This window comes from Schistocerca nitens, chromosome 4 (assembly GCF_023898315.1).
Source record: "Schistocerca nitens isolate TAMUIC-IGC-003100 chromosome 4, iqSchNite1.1, whole genome shotgun sequence".
In the NCBI taxonomy this organism is placed as follows: Eukaryota; Metazoa; Arthropoda; class Insecta; order Orthoptera; family Acrididae; genus Schistocerca; species Schistocerca nitens.
Window position 1 is genome coordinate 710,021,233 of NC_064617.1, and position 23,469 is coordinate 710,044,701.

Consider the following 23,469-nt stretch of genomic DNA (forward strand, 5'->3'; position numbering starts at 1 on the left):
CAATTCCATGAACCTTAAGTAAGATCTTATATCCCGCAGGAAATGTTCTCACTATGAAATTCAATTTTTATTGTGTATAGCCGTCTTCTAAGCTGTGCCACATCTCGTTCCACGTTTTGTAGTCATAAACCATTACGAAATTCGTTGCACGTTGGCAATATTAGCAATACAAACTACAGAGACATTGCACTTTGTTTTGAGATTTACAGTAAAGATCGTTGGAGGATACTGATTTTTAACGGGTTCGTAGTGGCACAGCTACTTACATCTATGGCAGAAATGTTGGTTGCAAGATGGCAGCGGCTTTGCAGATGTTTTTATTCCTGTTTAAGTCGAAATATCGCCGAAAATGTGTTTTTACGAGTGGAGTGTTTAGTATGATTGTAGTGTACTCAAGTGTATTTAATTTAGCTTCGAGTACAAACTGTACTGGTGCACAGTGTGTGAACGGGGAATGTGTGAATGGCACAGGTTGTGTTTGTTTTGATGGGTGGCAAGGACCTTCCTGTCAATTTTGTGGAGGAAAAGTGCGGTAAGAATAGAGAAAGTGCTTATTAATAACGAAATAGTCTAACTTATATATGCTTATCCTCTGCCTTCTTGCTTCTCATGCAACAAATGTAGGTGTGTAAATGACTGCAAAACTAGGTCTGTAATACGTGTAGGCCAACATAAATTTACACTGGAATTGTAGTAAGCAACCAGGAGAGTGTGTCATTTATCTCCGTAAGAAAGCAGATGGTGTTATCGTTTTTTTATAGTTTTTTCCTTTATCTCTAGCCTTTAAGACATAGTTTTGTCACTATTTGTTTCGTTCAAGAAAACTCATATTTAAAGTGTTTTAGGGCGGCAAATTTCGGAAAAAAGTATGTATTAAAAATAGCAGTTATCTACTTTTGCTGTTTACTTGTCAGTGGTATAAGGGATGTTATTGACCTACATTATTTACATTGTGAGGTGAATATCAAAGTTTATGTATAAGGACAAATGATTGACCTTAACACGTCCCAGTATTGTTAGAAGTATAATTCCCGCGAAAAGTAATATACAGAAAAGGAATGTACTGAATCTAGTTGACATATTTTAATTGCTATCAACTGTTTGGTCACCGCTATTTTTTCTGGTAACAAACATTACAGTGGTTAATGGCATCTCCAGACATGAGCATATGTGTCCTCTTCAAAGATTAGTCTCATGGTCGCGTTAATATTAAGTTCTGTGCACTAAGTGCCATCTGTGTAATTTCATGTATTTTCATTTTCTTTGGCTAAATACACCAAGCTGTATCCTAAGATTACCAGTTGGCGAAAAAAAATGCTCTGATGGTACCTTTAGATAAATATATTTCTCATATCCCCCAATTGATCTGTGGAAAAAGTATATCCAGGTTTTCGTTTTGTGTGTGTGTGTGTGTGTGTGTGTGTGTGTGTGTGTGCGTGTCAGTTAGTTACAGAGTACTGAAAAATATTGTTTGGATTCTTCCCCTTAATCCTTAACTCAGTGACATATGATGAGTGGCAGTCTCTATCAAGAATATAGACTGCGACGAGGAGTGGAGTAGTTTTTTTCCTTGCACTGTGCTGGCGTTACCTGTATATTTCATGCTTTATATGAAGTATCTGTGAAATGGAAATGACATGTAATTAATGGACTCTTAAAGATTTTGCATATGTTAAGATTGTGTCTCTCAGTGGTTGAGCACCATTTCCTAGATTCAGAGGTCTTGAGTTCATTCCTCAGTCAGTCGACTGGCATTTTTATCTGTCACTCATCACTTGTTTCACCTCTGGAAATGTTTGTTAATGTGGAAAATACTGTGTGGCGTTGTGAACCGAAGACCATGTTAAACTTTAGGTCCTCCTATAACTGGCTGGCTAAGTGAGTTCAAAGGTCTGAGGAAGGCAATGCCACACCACTCCAATAGGACAGTGCCTAATACTGTGGTGCTCAAACCAACTTTCACATTGCTGATAGTTTAACTATTTTATGAAGTAAATGAACAGCACATCATTTGTCTACATAATGGCAATGACAATGCTACGTACATTGTTATTGTTTGCATATCAGCAAGACTGTCAGTGGCCAGACACAAAGTAATAGAGGCCCAAAGCTTTTCAGGTTGTTACCAGTTCATAACAAAGCAAAAAAGTAATGTTTACAGAAATTGGTAGCCTTTTTAAAGTGTGTCACAGTGACCTTAAGCTTCATTGGTAGAGTACTATTGCAGTGTGCATCTTAATCTGTTAATCAAATAGGCCTACAATAGTAATGAGTATATGCTTTATGAAAAATCTGCACCCACAGAATCATTTTCAGAATTGACGATGGATTGATCAGCTAGTTATGTTTAAGCTGTTATAAAGGTAACAAAGTAAAGCTGACATCTTTACTGTGACATGTTATTCTACATCTATTCCAAAGCTGTAAAGTGACAGTTACTTTTGCAGACATGACTCATCTATTCTTCCTTGGTGTTCTTTTCTTTCGGGTATATATTTTGATATGTCTGTGCGAATCTAATGTGTCTGCCCAAGAAGTATTACTGATAGTGTTAACTGTGTATGTGCTGTGTTGTATTATTTTATCATCCTCATTAATTATGAAATCGCCAAGTATCCCTCTTCAGTATAGGCCCTAGCCCTCATTGTTTTTGATCTGACTCTCCGAATTATTAGTTTCCAGAAAAGTATTGTTTTTTAAGTTTTTAATATTTAATACTAAAAAATTTAACAATATTATATATTACATGGAAGGATGTGCTCGTGCTAAGCATTTTATATCATAAACTTTTTCTTTGGCATATTAGAGTCGTTGTAATTAATCACTGCTTTTAAAGTGTATTCTTAACAGTTTTGAAGATAGAGAAATTATCCAAAGCATGCTTTATGGAAAATGACTCTAAGACTATGGTGATCAGTTGGAAATAGTAGGCACGTGAACAGTTCATGGAATTAGTAAGCAGAAAAACAGTAACTTATAGTTCATGACAGACTTCAAAGATGAAGCTGCAGAATATCCACTCCATCAAGTCTTATGTGTTTGTATTTTGTACTATAGGCCTGTTTTTGTATTATAGGTCATATCTGAGTTATTTGCACATTACAAGTGACCACTTTTAGTAATTAATGGAAAAATTCCATACAGGGTTGAAAATTGACCGCATTACAGACAAGATGTTGTATAGTAATCATGCTAAGAGGAAAGTAATGGAGATTAGCATTGCTTTTATTGTATCAGGGACACACATCAGACTAACAAAAAGACAAACTAAGGAAATATTTCTCTGTTTTTCTTGCGATAGATGACCTTGGCAATGGCCTGATAGAAGATGAGTGGACATCATGAAAAAGGTTGTGCATACTTCCAGATGTAAAGTTTAAGATCATGGTATTTGAAGACCAGCCAAAGTTACCTATTGCATCCAACTGATCTGTGGTGCATCCTGAGGCCTGGATTAGGTAGAAAGGTGACAATTTGGTTGTGAGTTGGTGAAACCAACACATGTGAAACTAGAAAATCTGGTTGTGGCAAGAGATTGACATATAGTGAAGCCTAATTTTTACTTCTGTGCCACCTTGAAAAATGCAGGGAGGGTCCAATACATAACATTTACATTGAAGAGTGAAGAAAGGGTTTTATTCAGCAGTGAATGAAAGAATGATAATAGTGTACATACCCAAAAATGTTTTGCATTAAGGTGCTAATAAAATTACAGTCACTAAAAAATTGAAGCTTTGGGTTGGATGCTGACTCTCACTTGGAAAATTTAGTTGGGTCGACTAAAGCGTCCGATCCCAACTGTCGGCTTTGACACATGACATAAGGCTGTTGTGGTTTGTGATGTCATGACGGTGCGGAATTTAGTTTTTGAGAGTGGCATGTTTGTAGGTGTCATGGTGGTATGATTTGTGGTGTTCTCTGGTGGTGAGTTAGGTGATGTTTCTGGTTTAGTTTGCGTGTGTGGCATTTTTATAGGTGGCGAATTGTTGCGGTCAGTGGTTATGGGGTTCATTTGCGTGATAGCATTGCACGTGTGTGTTATCGGGACTGTGCTTTCAGCGGAATATTTTTCAGTGAGTTAATGATTTTAGCTTTGTTATTTCGATGTTATTGTAGTTTTTTCTGTTCGTCGTGTGTGAATTTTGGTAAATTGCTTTTTTTTTATGTCTTTGGTAGGTATGGACATGACTGACAAGGTCAACAGTTTTCGGTTGTTGGCGATGATGGGGGACAGTGCGTTGTCTCTAATAAAATTTCCTCAACTCTTCAGATTTTTGGATGGAGCCGTGAAGTGTTCAGTAGGTATGTGGTGAAGAAATGAGGCTTACTAAAGTTCCGGCGTCTCGGACCAGGGATGGCTGTATGGGGAGATGTCGTAAGGATAACAGGTCAAGGGAAGTGTTAGATTCTAATTTTGTTGGTTTGTTGTGTCTTTTGAGGTAGTGATGATTGTGGACGTGGCTGTAGTTTTGGGTTTCATGATTTGGTGTCAGTAGTTTCTGTTGACCTATACAGGTCAAGGGAAGTGTTATTTGTGGGATCGGGGGTTGATGTTGAGCTATATAGATCAAGGGATGTGTTCGATGCCAATGTGTGGGTTCAGGAGCTGCTGTTGAGCTATATAGGTCAAGGGAAGTGTCCGATTTCAGAGGATATTGTGTTTAGTGGAATTTGGGGAGTTTTGTGTTGTCGGGTTATTTCGTCGTTTTGTGTGATTAGGTATGGTGGTGTGTGTCTAAATTTGTTTATATTTACTTTGTCTCCACCCAAAAACCCCCAATTTCTCACACTTGTCCCGTTAGTTTCATTAGGTTTTTTGTGGAACGTGTGTGTTTGTTTTTCAATGTATTTTCGTGTTTGTAGTCATGTTTACGTGATGATGTCAATGGCGCCATATTGGAGTCGTAGTGTATGGTCGTTTCCGCCATATTTGTGATGTCATGGGTCAAAGCAGACGGGTGGAATCGGATGCTTCTATATTTCCATTTAGTTAATAAGATAGTTAATAATCTGGTTTTGAGTGTGTCTGGCACAAATTTTCAGTGTGAAAGGAAGTTTCAAGGTTTGTGTAGATGGGAAGAAAGGAAAGGCTGATGATCTGTGATTAAACTTTCTTTTAACATAATTAGAGGTGGAACACAAAGCAATTAGGATAGGGATGGGGAAGGAAGACAGCCAGTCCCATCATTCACTTTCATATGAGCAGTTCACTCTCTCATTTACACATTTTTTTAATGATGGCACTGATGCATGGCATCGATTCCATGAGAATCCAGAAGTCTTTTAGAGCATCTGAAGAGATGTTCATAAATGAAGGTCGGCCATATCTGGATCCAGTATGCACTTTTTCCTCGAAAGCATGGTGTGTTCAAAGAATTACAGTTAGTTTTTTGGGGAGGAGGGGGAGCAGGATGTTGATACTAAATGATAGAGAGTTCTTCAAACTGTTTTGACATAGTTTGAGATTTATGAAATGAAGGACTGTATTGATGAACGTGCTAGCAAGTAAATGTTATTGGCTCGTGAGGTTTTCCATTGTCCTTCTACAGTGTTTTATGTGTGCACCAACGTGTGATTCATTCATTAGTCCAGCTGAGAATTTTTCATGTTTTCAACATACATTGGCATTTTTGTTATAGCCATACTGAATCTTAGTCCCATGTGTCCTGCTTTGAGTAGATGTGTGTAAAAGTGCAAAGCTGTAGATGTGGTACTCCTTAGGGAGGAGATGATTTTTGATGGTGCGGCTGCTTACCAACTGCTGTTTTCCCAGCGTTGATGGCCAGTGATCTTTTGCATTAGAGTCCAGCTACCCACTGTTAAAATACTCCTTGACATGTGTTTGCCCAAGTCTATCGACTTTGAAGGCAACTGTTTTCACTCAACAAAAAAAGAAATTGGAGCTTATAGAATATGTGTATTATTATGTAATATTAATTATGTGAAAGAAATTCGTACCCTTCTAGCAGCAATTCATTGTAGATTGTGGGAGCACCAAAGCATTCCAAAGGATTGGAAAAAGGCACATGTTAAGTCATGTTGTCAAGTTTGTTCTGAGGACAGATGGGCGGATCACTAGATCTATACAGGGTGTTCGACTATTACAGGTACAAATGAAAGTGGGAGTGGAAGTATCAAATAATCCTAAATAAACATGGGTCCGGAAACTAGTGGATTCCCCAATGCAACATATGCTCAAGTACAGTTGTGCCAACCTTCTAACATTGTTAATTTCTAAGGCAACATTCATTTCGAAACATCACAAGTGAGATGCAAATTACAAAGTGATATGCTGCCCTTGCTTGATTTTATCATCATTCCAGATACCAAAGTACTGGTTAGATAATGTTTTGATAAGTATATCAGTTATGCTCCATCTCAAATAAACTCGGTGTCGACAGGGTGTTACATCCATTCTTCCGTCCTTAGTTCAGTTCGTCAACATCTCTGTGATGTTCTCCCGTGGATCAGACAGACCTATATGTCCATTTGTGCTGCCCTTCTCTGTATGCATTCAGTATCCCCTCTTAGTCATATTTGGTATGGGTCCGGCACACTTCATCTGTAGTGTCGGCAGACTTGCCAACACTACGCACACTAATTGAAAGAGGTGGCCAAGATGCACGTGCTAACTCACGAAGGATGGAGTGAGGTCTGAAACAGGAGACTTAATGAATGTGATAAAGAAAATACGTATCTTTGGAATATACTTAACTTTTAATACATCCTTGTATACATCGTTCTTGATGAGACATCTGGAGATTGTGGCGATACAAGTGACTCTTTATATACAAGCTATTCGAGGCTAATGGCGCCTTGCTAAGTCGTAGCCATTAACTTAGCTGAAGGCTATTCTAACTGTCTCTCGGCAAATGAGAGAAATGGCTTCGTCCGTATAGTCGCTAGCAACGTCGTCGTACAACTGGGGCGAGTTCTCATTAGTCTCTCGAGACCTGCCGTGTGGTGGCGCTCGGTCTACGATCACACAGTGGCGACACGCGGGTCCGACATGTACTAATGGACCGCGGCCGATTTAAGCTACCACCTAGCAAGTGTGGTGTCTGGCAGTGACACCACATCATCAACATTCTAGGATGAATTAGATGAGTGATTAGTAAGCAATCTCCTTTGTAGACTGGTTGCATTTTTCTTAGTATTATACCAGTAAACTGAAATCTGCTACCTGCTCTGTCCATGAGTGAGGCCATGCGACCATGCCATTTCATGTCCCTACAAAGGGTAACATCCAGGTATTTGTACAGTTTACTGATTCCATTTGTGACTCATTGATAGTGTTGTTATAGGATACCACAGTTTTTCATTTTGTGAAGAGATCGGGATCTGACTGAAAATTTGTCAAGATTTTTTTAGACTTTACTTCATAGTTGATAACAGCATCATCTGTGAAAAGGCTGAGGTTACCGTTAATATTGTCGGCAATGTTGTTAATGTAAGGGGCATTCAAAAAGAAACAAGCCGGAGTCTGGAATCCGCAAACCAGTGACAGGAGATTAATATAGTGGCGTGTGTAACGAGGTGTGGTTCCGACCAGAGCATGGAAGTTCACAGCCCGTCGCTAGAGGGCATGCGTGCACATCACATGACTATACAGAGCTAGCAGCAGCATGCGTCAATCATCCAACGCTGTCAGTCGCATTGCAAACAGTGACATGGAGGCCTCAAAAGAAGAGCAAAGAGGTGTTCATTTTCTGACAGCGGAAGGAGTAGGAGGAACGGACATTCATGAACAAATGTGAAAAGTGTATGGTGAACATTGCATGTCCCTTGCAAGGGTGAAGGCATGACACAAGTGTTTCAGGGAAGGACGGGTGTCGTTAGCTGATGATGCACGATCTGGAGCACCCTACTGCATTACCATGACATCGTCCAGCTGGTGGATGCGCTCATTACCCAGGACAACTGAGTGACAGTGAAAGCTGTAACTGCCATGGTCGGATTGAGCATCAGAAGTGTTCACACCATCATGAAGGAACAACTGCACATGCGCAAAGTGTTTGCCCAATCGGGGCCCCCACAGTCTTCAACCACACCAGGAAGCATGTCAGTGGCCCACTGTCTTGCTCATCTGCAGCACTATGCTCGGGAAGGGAATGCGTTCTTGGCAGGAGTGGTCGCCAGAAATGAGTCATGGCGTCATCGCTTCGAAACAGACTCAAAACAACAAAGTCTCCAGAGGAAGCATCCAGGGTTACCACCAACAAAAAAAGCCAAGGCCATCCACATGAGTGCAGGAAAGGTTATGCTGACGTTCGTCTTTGACCAAGATGGCCCACTTCTGATTCACTTCCTGCAGCATGGGACAACAGTGAATGCCTAGCATTTCTCGCAAACCTTGACCACCCTTTGCCAAGTGATCAAATCAAAACGACCAGGCAGTGTCACCAGTGGGGTCATTCTGCTCCACGACAATGCAAAGCCTCATATGGCCAACACAGTCACGGCACTCCTGCATAAATTCAAATGGGAGGTTCTCGGCCACTCTCCATACAGTCTGGACCTCTCTCCCTGTGATTACGCCATTTTTGGTCCCCTTAAAAAGGCTCTGAGGGGCAAACGATTCACCTCGGACGACGATGTCCAACTGTGTGTGTGGAACTGATTAACATCACTGCCCCGGGAATTTTATGAGACAGCCATTCACTGCCTTGTGTCACAGTGGGACAAGTGCGTCAACAGCCAGGGTCAATACTTCTAACATACAGGTACTGGTTTCTGTAATTATGCCTCTGGCTCATTTCTTTTTTAATGCCCCTTATATATAACATGAAGAGCGAGGGACCCAACACTCTTCCCTGAAGTACACCCGAAGTTATGTCTACATCTGTGAATGACTCTCCATCCAAGATAACTAGCTGTATCCTTCTCACAAAAGAAATCCTCAGTCGAGTCACAAATTTCACTTGATAGCAAACATAATTGTACTTTTGACAATAATCATAGGTGTGGTATTGAGGCTGATGCTCTTCAGAAATCAAGAAATACTACGTCTATCTGACTGCCTTGATTCATGGCTTACAGTATATCATCTGAGAAAAGTGAGAGTTGGGTTTTGTATGATTTGTTTTTGTTGTGCATGAGTAACTGTTAACAGTCCTAGAGCAAATATGTCAAGAAGAGTCAAACAGTAGCTGGCTTGCTCTTGCATAAATCTTGCGATCTCATGATGGAAACGTACATAAATTCAAGTAAATATGGAGGCCTACCAATAGTAGGTTCTCCGGTGGACAACTTGCAAATTAAGTGAGAAGGAAAGGAGATGATAGTGGTACCTGTGACACACTTTCTCTATAAGGTGACTTGGGGAGTAGGGGTTTAGAGGTAGATGCAGTTAAGACAGATTTATATTAGCAGCAGCTCATGCCTAAGTGTTGAAGGAATTGTTCTTCCTACGTTTAGTCTGTGAATGAATTGGGAAAAAACCTTAATGAAGGTGCAAAAAATACCTTCTGTCACACCATTTATAATGGACTGTGTTAGATACAGAGCAGGAGAGGGAGAGAAAGATAGTGAGAAGAGTTGCCTGTCATTGACATTTGCTTCCTTTTGTATTTTTCATATTACTACTCCCCACTCCCCCTCCTCTCTCCCCCTTACTTGTTTCTGGCCGTGGTCTTTGGTTACCAAAGCTGTGTTGTAGCATTGTTCGTCTTTACAATAGTTGTTCATACAGAAAACATTACTTTTTATTGAATGAATAATTTAACTTAGTTATGCTTGTTGGAATTTATTTTTAGATTACCAGACACATCAGGTCATATACATGATGGTCATGGAAATTACTCAATTGATGTGAAATGTAGTTGGCTTGTAGATGCAGGTGGTATACCCAATACCACAATCCGATTGCATCTCGAGGAGTTTGCCACTGAATGCGGCTGGGATCATTTGTATATATTTGATGGCGACAGTGTCGATGCGCCCTTGCTCGCTGTGTTCAGGTAAGTATTCTCTGCAATAGTGTAGAGTGTAACTCTCAGTGCTGAGCACAAGAATGAAATGCGAGAAGATTAATTATCGATTGACTTGTTTTTAATTGTTTATGTCTGTGGCTACAAACTGTAAGTGAGGATGATTGGCTCTTCAGAGAATGGTTACAATGAAGTGAAGAGACTGTTTCTTCCATTTATTAATAGATTTGTTTTTCTGTCTCAGTTGTAATGACAATTTGGGCTGTTGGTGTCTAGTTTTGAACATGTCCATTCTTTATGCAAGTTCCTACTACACACAGTTATCTGTTGGACATTAGAGGAATGTAAATGAAGTATTTGACAGGCGCCATCTTACGCACTGTCAGCATAGCATAGCATTAGTATGCTTAGTCTTTGGATTCTTGCTCATGGATAATATGGAGATAAAATGGAACATAAGTTGTTCCACAGATTAACAGTGTGAACCTGAGGAAGTGTTCTAATCTGTCGACAAATGAGGCTGCTGCTGAAGCAAGGCCAATAGTCAGGCAAAGCATGAAAATATACACTTAGTCTTAAAATTACAAGCAAATAAGAACAAAGTGAAGGCAGAACTGGACAGAAAAAGTCTTTCAAAAAGCATGGAAAGGCAGTTATTAGTCACCTCCTGTTAGATGACAGTGTGCAGAAACAGCATGCCCTCTTGTGCTCACATGTTTTCTTTCTTCATTTCTGTTGGGTGAGCATTGTTGGGAAGATCCACAGGCACAGTTACTGCTTAGCATTTTTTCAAACTTGTCCAGCGGTGTTTGGCCACCAGAATAGAAGTTAAGATACTTGAGAATGTTTACTATAAATTTTATTTCTTTAATTTGTTTCACTTATGCTGGGTTTTGTACTCTTACATGGAGTGCACCTGTGCTCTAGGGCTAACATCTTTAACTAGTAATCAAAAGTCTGGGGTTCGAGCTTTGCACAGCTTAAATTTCGAATAAAAATCGTCAACCATTGGCAGCCAGAGATTTTGGGTATAAGAAGTCGCCCTCATTCTGCCGGCAGCCTTTTCAAAAAGGGACGAGGAGTGGACAGAGGTTCAGGGCATTCTTTTCGCCTTGGGGTGGGAAACTGCCCCCAAAGGCGGAAGAATCAGGATGCAGAAAGCAATGGAAAAAAATGCATTAAAGACACACTTATGTGTATCCACTGGACACATGGCTTGTAATTGAAAAAAGAGTCGTGATGATCTCTTCATTGGCATAAGCTTCCAGACTAGACCCCTATTCAGATGTCTGGGAGGGGCTGCCGAAGGGGAATTGACCATGAGAAAATGGCAGAATAATCAACAAAAGAGTAACTTTCTGTGAGTCAGGATGTTGAATGTCAGACGTTTGAAAGCGGTAGGGAAACTTTTTTTTTTTTTTTTTTTTTTTTTTTTTTTTTCATCAGTCTACTGACTGGTTTGATGCGGCCCGCCACCAATTCCTTTCCTGTGCTAACCTCTTCATCTCAGAGTAGCACTTGCAACCTACGTCCTCAATTATTTGCTTGACGTATTCCAATCTCTGTCTTCCTCTACAGTTTTTGCCCTCTACAGCTCCCTCTAGTACAATGGAAGTCATTCCCTCATGTCTTAGCAGATGTCCTATCATCCTGTCCCTTCTCCTTATCAGTGTTTTCCACATATTCCTTTCCTCTCCGATTCTGCATAGAACCTCCTCATTCCTTACCTTATCAGTCCACCTAATTTTCAACATTCGTCTGTAGCACCACATCTCAAATGCTTCGATTCTCTTCTGTTCCGGTTTTCCCACAGTCCATGTTTCACTACCATACAATGCTGTACTCCAGACGTACATCCTCAGAAATTTCTTCCTAAAATTAAGGCCGGTATTTGATATTAGTAGACTTCTCTTGGCCAGAAATGCCTTTTTTGCCATAGCGAGTCTGCTTTTGATGTCCTCCTTGCTCCGTCCGTCATTGGTTATTTTACTGCCTAGGTAGCAGAATTCCTTAACTTCATTGACTTCGTGACTATCAATCCTGATGTTAAGTTTCTCGCTGTTCTCATTTCTACTACTTCTCATTACCTTCGTCTTTCTCCGATTTACTCTCAAACCATACTGTGTACTCATTAGACTGTTCATTTCGTTCAGCACATCATTTAATTCTTCTTCACTTTCACTCAGGATAGCAATGTCATCAGCGAATCGTATCATTGATATCCTTTCACCTTGTATTTTAATTCCACTCCTGAACCTCTCTTTTATTTCCATCATTGCTTTCTCGATGTACAGATTGAAGAGTAGGGGCGAAAGGCTACAGCCTTGTCTTACACCCTTCTTAATACGAGCACTTCGTTCTTGATCGTCCACTCTTATTATTCCCTCTTGGTTGTTGTACATATTGTATATGACCCGTCTCTCCCTATAGCTTACCCCTACTTTTTTCAGAATCTCGAACAGCTTGCACCATTTTATATTGTCGAACGCTTTTTCCAGGTCGACAAATCCTATGAAAGTGTTTTGATTTTTCTTTAGCCTTGCTTCCATTGTTAGCCATAACATCAGAATTGCCTCTCTCGTCCCTTTACTTTTCCTAAAGCCAAACTGCTCGTCACCTAGCGCATTCTCAATTTTCTTTTCCATTTTTCTGTATATTATTCTTGTAAGCAGCTTCGATGCATGAGCTGTTAAGCTGATTGTGCGATAATTCTCGCACTTGTCAGCTCTTGCCGTCTTCGGAATTCTGTGGATGATGCTTTTCCGAAAGTCAGATGGTATGTCGCCAGACTCATATATTCTACACACAAACGTGGATAGTCGTTTTGTTGCCACTTCCCCCAATAATTTTAGAAATTCTGATGGAATGTTATCTATCCCTTCTGTGTTATTTGACCGTAAGTCCTCCAAAGCTCTTTTAAATTCCGATTCTAATACTGGATCCCCTATCTCTTCTAAATCGACTCCTGTTTCTTCTTCTATCACATCAGACAAATCTTCACCCTCATAGAGGCTTTCAATGTATTCTTTCCACCTATCTGCTCTCTCCTCTGCATTTAACAGTGGAAATCCCGTTGCACTCTCAATGTTACCACCGTTGCTTTTAATGTCACCAAAGGTTGTTTTGACTTTCCTGTATGCTGAGTCTGTCCTTCCGACAATCATATCTTTTTCGATGTCTTCACATTTTTCCTGCAGCCATTTCGTCTTAGCTTCCCTGCACTTCCTATTTATTTCATTCCTCAGCTACTTGTATTTCTGTATTCCTGATTTTCCCGGAACATGTTTGTACTTCCTCCTTTCATCAATCAACTGAAGTATTTCTTCCGTTACCCATGGTTTCTTCGCAGCTACCTTCTTTGTACCTATGTTTTCCTTCCCAACTTCTGTGATGGCCCTTTTCAGAGATGTCCATTCCTCTTCAACTGTACTGCCTACTGCGCTATTCCTTATTGCTGTATCTATAGCGTTAGAGAACTTCAAACGTATCTCGTCATTCCTTAGTACTTCCATATCCCACTTTTTTGCATATTGATTCTTCCTGACTAATGTCTTGAACTTCAGCCTACCCTTCATCACTACTATATTGTGATCTGAGTCTATATCTGCTCCTGGGTACGCCTTACAGTCCAGTATCTGATTTCGGAATCTCTGTCTGACCATGATGTAATCTAATTGAAATCTTCCCGTATCTCCCGGCCTTTTTCCAAGTATACCTCCTCCTCTTGTGATTCTTGAACAGGGTATTCGCTATTACTAGATGAAACTTGTTACAGAACTCAATTAGTCTTTCTCCTCTTTCATTCCTTGTCCCAAGCCCATATTCTCCTGTAACCTTTTCTTCTACTCCTTCCCCTACAACTGCATTCCAGTCGCCCATGACTATTAGATTTTCGTCCCCCTTTACATACTGCATTACCCTTTCAATATCCTCATAAACTTTCTCTATCTGTTCATCTTCAGCTTGCGACGTCGGCATGTATATCTGAACTATCGTTGTCGCTGTTGGTCTGCTGTCGATTCTGATTAGAACAACCCGGTCACTGAACTGTTCACAGTAGCACACCCTCTGCCCTACCTTCCTATTCATAACGAATCTTACACCTGTTATACCATTTTCTGCTGCTGTTGATATTACCCGATACTCATCTGACCAGAAATACTTGTCTTCCTTCCACTTCACTGACCCCTACTATATCTAGATTGAGCCTTTGCATTTCCCTTTTCAGATTTTCTAGTTTCCCTACCACGTTCAAGCTTCTGACATTCTACGCCCCGACTCGTAGAACGTTATTCTTTCGTTGATTATTCAATCTTTTTCTCATGGCAACCTCCCCCTTGGCAGTCCCCTCCCGGAGATCCGAATGGGGGACTATTCCGGAATCTTTTGCCAATGGAGAGGTCATCATGACACTTCTTCAATTACAGGCCACATGTCATGTTACGTGTCTTTAATGCAGTGGTTTCCATTGCCTTCTGCATCCTCGTGTCGTTGATCATTGCTGATTCTTCCGCCTTTAGGGGCAATTTCCCACCCCTAGGACAAGAGTGTGCCCTGAACCTCTATCCGCTCCTCCGCCCTCTTTGACAAGGCCGTTGGCAGAATGAGGCTGACTTCTTATGCCAGAAGTCTTCGGCTGCCAATGCTGATTATTTATCAAAATTTAGGCAGTGGCGGTACATCCCTAGGGAAACTAGAAGAACTGAAAAAGGGAAATGCAATGGCTCTGTAGAGATATAGTGGGGGTCAGTGAAGTAACTTGGAAAGAAGACAAGGATTTCTGGTTAGACAAGTATAGAGTAATGTCAACAGGAGCATAAAATGGTATAAGGAGAGTAGAATTCATCATGAATAGGAAGGTTGGGCAAAGTGTGAACAGTTCAGTGAAAGGGTTGTTCTCATCAGAATGAACAGCGAACCAACACCATCAACAATAGTTCACTCCCCAAGAGGCTCACTGCTCTTTGGCAGGTTCATTATTGGCTAACTCGGCCCCCCAGCCTTTGCAGCACCTTTTCCCTTCTGTGCTGCATGTCTAGCCTCCTGCTGTTCTTTTTCCCCTCCCTTGGGGAACATGTCTGGCATGTTTTTGGAAATGTGTTCTGCACTTTCAGTGGTTGATGTCAGAAAAGTCTCTACAGTGTTTTTTGTTACTTTTTTCTTTCTTCATTCTCCTTCCCATATCCTTCCTCCACCTTCCAGCCCATGCGTATGACGCATAACAGGTAACTGGGTAATGCATAATTCCTAGCTCTGGATTGACAGGTAGGGTTCTCATGTACTCTCTGGTACAGGCCAGGCCCAGGGAGGGGTGACTACCTGAGCTATCTACCTTCCCAAATTGCCAGTTGTCCCACTGTCAGATGTGTGGGAGGTGTGACCTGAGCTATGAGCAATCACCTAAGATGGATGCGCCCCCTTCTGAAGGAGTCCCCTAGTCGGAAGGAGTGTGCCATCGGAGACATTGGCAGTTAGGGGGGATTTTCTTGCAATGAGCCAGTCACCTTCTTTACAGTCAACGTCTGTGAAACGTAAATGGAACGAGGCAGACGATTCAAAGACACTCCCGGCTGCCCCACGGTTCCTCATGATTTCACATAGTGAAGACTGTCAGTCCTTTGCCTCAGTAAATCCATTTATTATTGAGAAAGGAGTTGATGCAAATGCTTGCCCTGTGAAATCCTGCTCTTGTTTATGCAATGGGACTTTGGTTTTTGTAGACCACTTCTGATTCTCAAGCACAACTGATTGCAGCTTCTCTCCTCCGCGACTATCCTGTTCGTGTCAAATGCTGAATTCTACCCATGGCGTAAATTTACATTAGGCTGCTCGATGGTCTGACTGAGACAGAAATCCAAACATACCTCTCTGATCTGGGTGTCACTGCAGTCCATTGGGTGATGAAAATGGTAGCTGTCTCCATAGTGCCTACAAGCAATCTTTTTCTCACTTTTGATAGAGTGATGCCTCCATCAAAGCTCAAAGCAGGTTGTAAAATTATCACCATCAGGCCGTACATTCCGAACCCGATGTGCTGCTACCAGTGTCATCATTACAACCACACTTGAGTGCCCTGTCGACACCTGGCCAAATATATCACCTATTGTAGGGCTGTTTACGAGTGTGATTGTCCACCACCTCCTCCCCGCTGTATCAACTGCAATGGTGACCATGCCACTGCCGTCAGAGTTTGTCCCATGTATCTTGATGAGTGGGCTGTGCAGGAGATCCGGCTGAAGGAAGAAGTGCCTTACCCGGTCGCTTGCAAGTTCTTGGCTAGTTGAAAACCCTTCGTTTTACCATTCAACACTGTGGTTGTAAAATCACCTAGTGTTACGGTAGCTGCCCCATCTCCTCCAGGAAATCCAGGAAATCAGGTCAACAGAAAGCGACAGGAGGAATACTCCCACAAAGACTTCCTATGTCCCTCCAGCCAACCAACATCTGAGTCTCCCTCGGCCAACTGGGAAGGCTCCAAGAAGTCGAACAAAGGCAAACGGTCTTCTCCTTAGCCAACTCAGAGATCCTCTCCAAAGGTGTTGCCATGTGATGCACTCGTCCGGCCAATGTCCATGTCGCTGGTGCACACCGCCAACCATTTTCTGCCCTGGACTTCACAGACCGACAGAAGAAGAATGATGATGCTTCTGTAGATCTCATGGAGCATGATCCTCTAATCTCTGTGCGTGAGTCTACAAAGCTGGTGTTCGGCAGCCTCCTAGGTGACAATCCTTCATTTTTTCCCTCCTCCCCTTTCCCTGTCCTGACTCACCTCCAATGGAACAATCACATTGTTCGATCCAACAAAGAGAACTTACGGCTGCTCTTAGAATCACAGCATCTGCTTGTTCTCTGCTCCCAGGAAACAAAATTGCATACTCACGACCGTTTTGAGCTCCCAAAGTTCTTCCCAGTCCACTTTGACCCCCCCCCCCCCTCCCCCAAGGACGGCATTCCATCTTGTGTGGGAGTCATGATGCTCATCGGGGCTGACATTCATAGTCCACCCATCTCTCTGACAACCTGGCTTCAAGCTGTTGCAGTTCGCCTTTTCCTTCCTCACATCACCTTTTCCCTTTGTACCATTTGCATCCCTCTGTCATTCGGTGTCACGAGGGCAGACTTCCTCCTGCTTATTGGGAAACTCCCTCATCCCTTTCTGCTGCTGGGTGACTGTAATGTGCACCATCCCCTTTGGGCTCGCCCAGAACCTGTCGCAGAGGTGCGTGCTTGGCTAACCTTCTCAATCAGTTTAACTTCATCTGCCTTAACACAGGAACATCCAAGTTCCTCTCATACACCACACTCACCTATTCCCATTTGGACCTCTCCTTCTGCTCTGTCCAGCTTGCCATTGTCTCAAGGGGTCTATTTTTTCTGACACATAGTCGAGCAACCATTTCCCGTGTGCTATCCATTTGCTGACTCCTATCCCACCTACATGCACAACCAACTGGAGGCTTTACTCCTCCCCAGCGACCTTCGACAAACCACATTACCCCACTTGTAATGACCAGGTAGAATATCTTACAAAAGTTACCCTCACTGCTGCAGAAAGTTCCATTCATTGCACTTCCTCTTTACCACGCCGTGTCCCGGTCCCTTGGTGGACTGAGGCATGGCGCAGTGCCATTCGCAAGTGGAGACGTGCTCTCCACGTTTTTCACTGTCATCCTACGGTGGCAAACTGCATTCATTACAAACAGTTGCATGCACAGTGTCATCTTTTTTTTCGGGATAGCAAAAACGTTAGCTGGATTTCATTTACTACTTCTTTTAACAGTCTCGCTCCCTCTTCCATCGTGTGGGCCAACCTCCAGTGCTCTCTGGGGACCAATGGCCAATGCCCAATTCGTGGCCTGTCGATGTCATAGTGGACCCTATTGCTATCTCCAACACCTGGGGAACGAGGATCATGGAATGTAGTCGAATTAAGTCGGGTGATGCTGAGGGAATTAGATTAGGAAATGAGACACTTAAAGTACTAAAGGAGTTTTGCTGTTTGGGGAGCAAAATAACTGATGATGGTCGAAGTAGAGAGGATATAAAATGTAGACTGGCAATGGAAAGGGAAGCATTTCTGAAGAAGAGAAATTTGTTAACATCGAGTATTGATTTAAGTGTCAGGAAGTCATTTCTGAAAGTATTCGTATGGAGTGTAGCCATGTATGGAAGTGAAACACGGACGATAAATAGTTTAGACAAGAAGAGAATAGAAGCTTTCGAAATGTGGTGCTACAGAAGAATGCTGAAGATTAGATGGGTAGATCACTTAACTAATGAGGAGGTATTGAATAGAATTGGGGAGAAGAGGATTTTGTGGCAGAACTTGACTAGAAGAAGGGATTGGTTGGTAGGACATGTTCTGAGGCATCAAGTGATCACCAATTTAGTACTGGAGGGCAGTGTGGAGGGTAAAAATCATAGAGGGAGACCAAGAGATGAATACACTAAGCAGATTCAGAAGGATGTCGGCTGCAGTAGGTACTAGGAGATGAAGCAGCTTGCACGGGATAGAGTAGCATGGAGAGCTGCATCAAACCAGTCTCAGGACTGAAGACCACAACAACAACAACAACAACATCAACAACAACACCTGGGGCCATTATTTTGTGAAGATTTTCAGCTGCTCCCACTGTCACCCTACCTTCCTCAATCAGGAACGAGTGGAAGAGGCTCAGACAAAATCCTTCTCTACTCAGAATTATGAGTGCTACAATGCTGCCTTTACTATGAGGGAGCTAGATAATGCTCTCACTTCATCCCAATCCTCCACCCCAGGGTTGGACGATGTTCACATTCAGATGTTGTAGAACCTCTCTGGCGGGCAAGCACTTTCTCCTTCATACTTGCAATCGCATCTGGGCAGAGGCATGTTTCCCCAGGCGCTGGCGTGAAGCCACTGTCATACGCATACCTAAGCCCAGTAAGGATGAACACCTTCCTTCTAGTTATTGCCCGATTTCTCTCACCAGCTGTGTTTGCAAGGTGATGGAATATATGATTCATGACCGGCTGGAATGGTGGCTTGAGACTCGCAATTTACTGACCACTGCACAATGTGGATTTCGAGCATGCCATTCTGTAGTTGACTGTCTCGTCACCCATAAACCCATGTTATGAATGAATGGTTTTCTGTGGAAACACCAGACTGTGGCTACGTTTCTTGATTAGGAGGAAGCCTAAGACACCAGCTGGAGGACTGGTATCCTCCGTACTCTCTACACGTGGGGCTTATGTGGTCATATGCCCCATTTCCATCAGGAATTTTTAAATGGCCAAGTTTTCAAGGTGCGTGTGGGTTCTGCATTATCAGGACACCTTTATCCAGGAAAATGGCGTGCCTCAGGGTTCCGTCCTGAGTGTCACTCTCTTTGCTGTTGCCATTAACCCTGTTATGGCCTATCTTTGCAGTTCACCATGGTCTTCTTGAGCGGTGTCTTCAGGGATGTCGCAGTCATTTTGAGTCATGGAGTATCAACAGTGGCTTTCACTTTGCCACTGACAAAACCTTTTGTATAAATTTCTGGCGGTGCAATTGGTTTCTTCCACCATCTTTATGTCTTGGATACGTTGCTCTTCCATTTGTTAAAACTATGAAATTTCTGGGACTCATGCTCAATAGGAAACTTTCTTGGTCCTTCCTGGCTCCCTGCTGTACGTGGTCCCTCAATGGCCTACATGTCCTCAGTGGTACTTCCTGGTGAGCGGATCAGACCACCCTCCGATTCATTGTCCGTTCAAAACTAGGCTATGGGGATTTTGTTTATGCATCCGCACGTCCATCCATCTTACGCCGTCTCAATACAGTCCACCTTCGTGGCATCTGTTTGGCCATTGGTGCCTTTTACAGTAGCCCGGTTGAGAGTCTGCATGCAGAAGCTGCTGAATTACTGCTGTCATACCGCTGTGACTTCATCCTCAACAGATATGCATACCGTTTGTCTGCCGTGCCTGGCCATCCATCTTATGTCTCCTTCTTTGATGATTCATTTGATCGCCAGTTTGAAGCATGTCTCTCTTCTCTGTTACCCCCTGGAGTTCACTTTCGGCTCTTGCTCCAGCAGCTTAACTTCATGATACCTGCCACTTTCCCGATGTCGTGAGGAGAACCCTTTACCACCTTGGCTTTGTTCAGCGGCCTGTGTTCACTTTGGCCTTCATTTGCTTTGTGGGGGGGACACTATTCCAACCTCGCTCTTTTGCCCTAAGTTTCACAACCTTTGCACGAAACTTCGCGATAGTATCTTTGTGTACACTGATGGCTCCCGAACTGACCGTGGTGTCGGTTGTGCTTTTGTCGTAGGCACTGACATCTTTCGGTATCTGCTTCCAGAACACTGCTCAGTATTTCCAGTAGATATCTTTGCCCTGTTTCAGGCCACACAGTACATCTGAAGACACAGGCTTTTCAATTGCATCATCTGTTCTCACTCTCTCAGGGCCCTTCTGAGCCTCTGTATGCTGTACACAGTCCATCCCTTGCCCACTATTGATGGAGCCACTGTGATGCTTATGTGGGTTTCTGGTCATATCGGTCTGACAGGAAATGAGGCTGCTTATGCTGCTGCAAAAGTCTGCAGTCCTGGTACCTCAGCCTGCTAGTTCTGATGATCTGTGTGTTGCCATCTGTCGGCAAGTGATGTCACTTCAACATCACCACAGGTCCTTCCTTCATGGGAACAAGCTACAGCAAATTAAATGCCTCCCATCAGCTTGGACCACCTCGCCTCGGCCCTCTTGTCGTGAGGAGATCATTTTAGCTATGTTGAGTAATGGGCACTGTCTTTTTAGTTATCGCAATTAACAATGTTAAGTGGTCCTCCCCACCACTTTGTGCTCATTGCCCTCAACCTAGGATGGTTCACCATTTCCTGATGGAATCCCCAAATTTATGTTCACCTTTCACCAAGTATCTGTTTTCTCTTCTGTTGATTGAACTTAAAGTGAATTTTTTTTTACTCCCCCTCTCCCTCTCCCTCCCTCTCCACCCTCCCTCTCCCTCCCTCTCCACCCTCCCTCTCCCTCCCTCTCCACCCTCCCTCTCCCTCCCTCTCCACCCTCCCTCTCCCTCCCTCTCCACCCTCCCTCTCCACCCTCCCTCTCCACCCTCCTCTCCACCCTCCCTCTCCACCCTCCCTCTCCACCCTCCCTCTCCACCCTCCCTCTCCACCCTCCCTCTCCACCCTCCCTCTCCACCCTCCCTCTCCACCCTCCCTCTCCACCCCCCTCTCCACCCTCCCCTCTCCACACCCCCTCTCCTCCCCCCCTCTCCACCCCCCCTCTCCACCCCCCCTCTCCACACCCCTCTCCACCCCCCCTCTCCACCCCCCCCTCCACCCCCCCTCTCCACCCCCCCACTCCACCCCCCCTCTCCACACCCCCTCTCCACACCCCCTCTCCACCCCCCCTCTCCACCCCCCTCTCCACCCCCCCTCTCCACCCCCCCTCTCCACCCCCCCTCTCCACCCCCCCTCTCCACCCCCCCTCTCCACCCCTCTCTCCACACCCCCTCTCCACCCCCCCTCTCCACCCCCCTCTCCACCCCCCCTCTCCACCCCCCTCTCCACCCCCCCTCTCCACCCCCCTCCAACCCCTCCACCCTCCTCTCCACCCCCCTCTCCCCCTCTCCACCCCCCTCTCCCCCTCTCGCCCTCTGCCCCCTCTCGCCCTCTGCCCCCTCTCCCCCCTCTCCCCCTCCCCCCTCTCCCCCTCTCCCCTCTCCCCCTCTCCCCTCTCCCCCTCTCCCCTCCCCCCACTCCCCTCACCCCCCATCTCACACTCCCCCCATCTCTCTCTCCCCCCCATCTCTCTCTCCCCCCCATCTCTCTCTCCCCCCATCTCTCTCCCCCCATCTCTCTCTCCCCCCCATCTCTCTCTCCCCCCCATCTCTCTCTCCCCCCCATCTCTCTCCCCCCCACTCTCTCTCCCCCCAACTCTCTCTCCCCCCCACTCTCTCTCCCCCCCATCTCTCTCTCCCCCCCATCTCTCTCTCCCCCCATCTCTCTCCCCCCATCTCACTCCCCCCCATCTCTCTCTCCCCCCATCTCTCTCTCCCCCCCATCTCTCTCTCCCCCCCATCTCTCTCTCCCCCCCATCTCTCTCTCCCCCCCATCTCTCTCTCCCCCCCATCTCTCTCTCCCCCCCATCTCTCTCTCCCCCCCATCTCTCTCTCCCCCCCATCTCTCTCTCCCCCCATCTCTCTCTCCCCCCCATCTCTCTCTCCCCCCCATCTCTCTCTCCCCCCCATCTCTCTCTCCCCCCCATCTCTCTCTCCCCCCATCTCTCTCTCCCCCCCATCTCTCTCTCCCCCCCATCTCTCTCTCCCCCCCATCTCTCTCTCCCCCCATCTCTCTCTCCCCCCCATCTCTCTCTCCCCCCCATCTCTCTCTCCCCCCCATCTCTCTCTCCCCCCCATCTCTCTCTCCCCCCCATCTCTCTCTCCCCCCCATCTCTCTCTCCCCCCCATCTCTCTCTCCCCCCATCTCTCTCTCCCCCCCATCTCTCTCTCCCCCCCATCTCTCTCCCCCCCCCATCTCTCTCTCCCCCCCCATCTCTCTCTCCCCCCCATCTCTCTCTCCCCCCCATCTCTCTCTCCCCCCCATCTCTCTCTCCCCCCATCTCTCTCTCCCCCCATCTCTCTCTCCCCCCCATCTCTCTCTCCCCCCATCTCTCTCTCCCCCCATCTCTCTCTCCCCCCATCTCTCTCTCCCCCCATCTCTCTCCCCCCCCATCTCTCTCCCCCCCCATCTCTCTCTCCCCCCCATCTCTCTCTCCCCCCCATCTCTCTCTCCCCCCCATCTCTCTCTCCCCCCATCTCTCTCTCCCCCCCATCTCTCTCTCCCCCCCATCTCTCTCTCCCCCCCATCTCTCTCTCCCCCCCATCTCTCTCTCCCCCCCATCTCTCTCTCCCCCCCATCTCTCTCTCCCCCCCATCTCTCTCTCCCCCCCATCTCTCTCTCCCCCCCATCTCTCTCCCCCCCATCTCTCTCCCCCATCTCTCTCCCCCCCATCTCTCTCCCCCCCATCTCTCTCCCCCCCATCTCTCTCCCCCCCATCTCTCTCCCCCCCATCTCTCTCCCCCCCATCTCTCCCCCCCATCTCTCTCCCCCCCATCTCTCTCTCCCCCCATCTCTCTCTCCCCCCATCTCTCTCCCCCCCATCTCTCTCCCCCCCATCTCTCTCCCCCCCATCTCTCCCTCCATCTCTCTCCCCCCCATCTCTCTCCCCCCACTCTCCCCCCACTCTCCCCCCTCTCTCCCCCCTCTCTCCCCCCTCCCTCTCCCCCTCCCTCTCCCCCCCCTCTCCCCCTCTCTCCACCCTCTCCCCCCTCTCTCCCCCCTCTCCCCTCTCTCCCCTCTCTCCCCTCTCTCCCCCTCTCTCCCCCTCCTCCCCCTCTCTCCCCCCCTCTCTCCCCCCTCTCTCCCCCCCTCTCTCCCCCCTCTCTCCCCCCCTCTCCCCCCTCTCTCCCCCCCCTCTCTCTCCCCCCCCCCCCTCTGGTAGCGAAACATGGGCTGTGGAAAAATTGTTGGGACAGAAG

General features: G+C 45.3%; 1 protein-coding gene across 1 annotated transcript in view; it reads left to right on the forward strand.

Annotated features, from left to right (window-relative positions):
• Positions 1 to 280: 280 nt before the first annotated feature.
• LOC126252744 (attractin) overlaps positions 281 to 23,469 on the forward strand; it is a 272,729-nt gene continuing 249,540 nt past the window's right edge. Inside the window, exons 1-2 of the mRNA XM_049953646.1 lie at positions 281 to 532; positions 9,756 to 9,959. Of these exons, the coding sequence (XP_049809603.1) occupies positions 294 to 532; positions 9,756 to 9,959 (443 nt within the window). The 5' untranslated portion in view covers positions 281 to 293. The remainder of the gene's footprint in view (positions 533 to 9,755; positions 9,960 to 23,469) is intronic.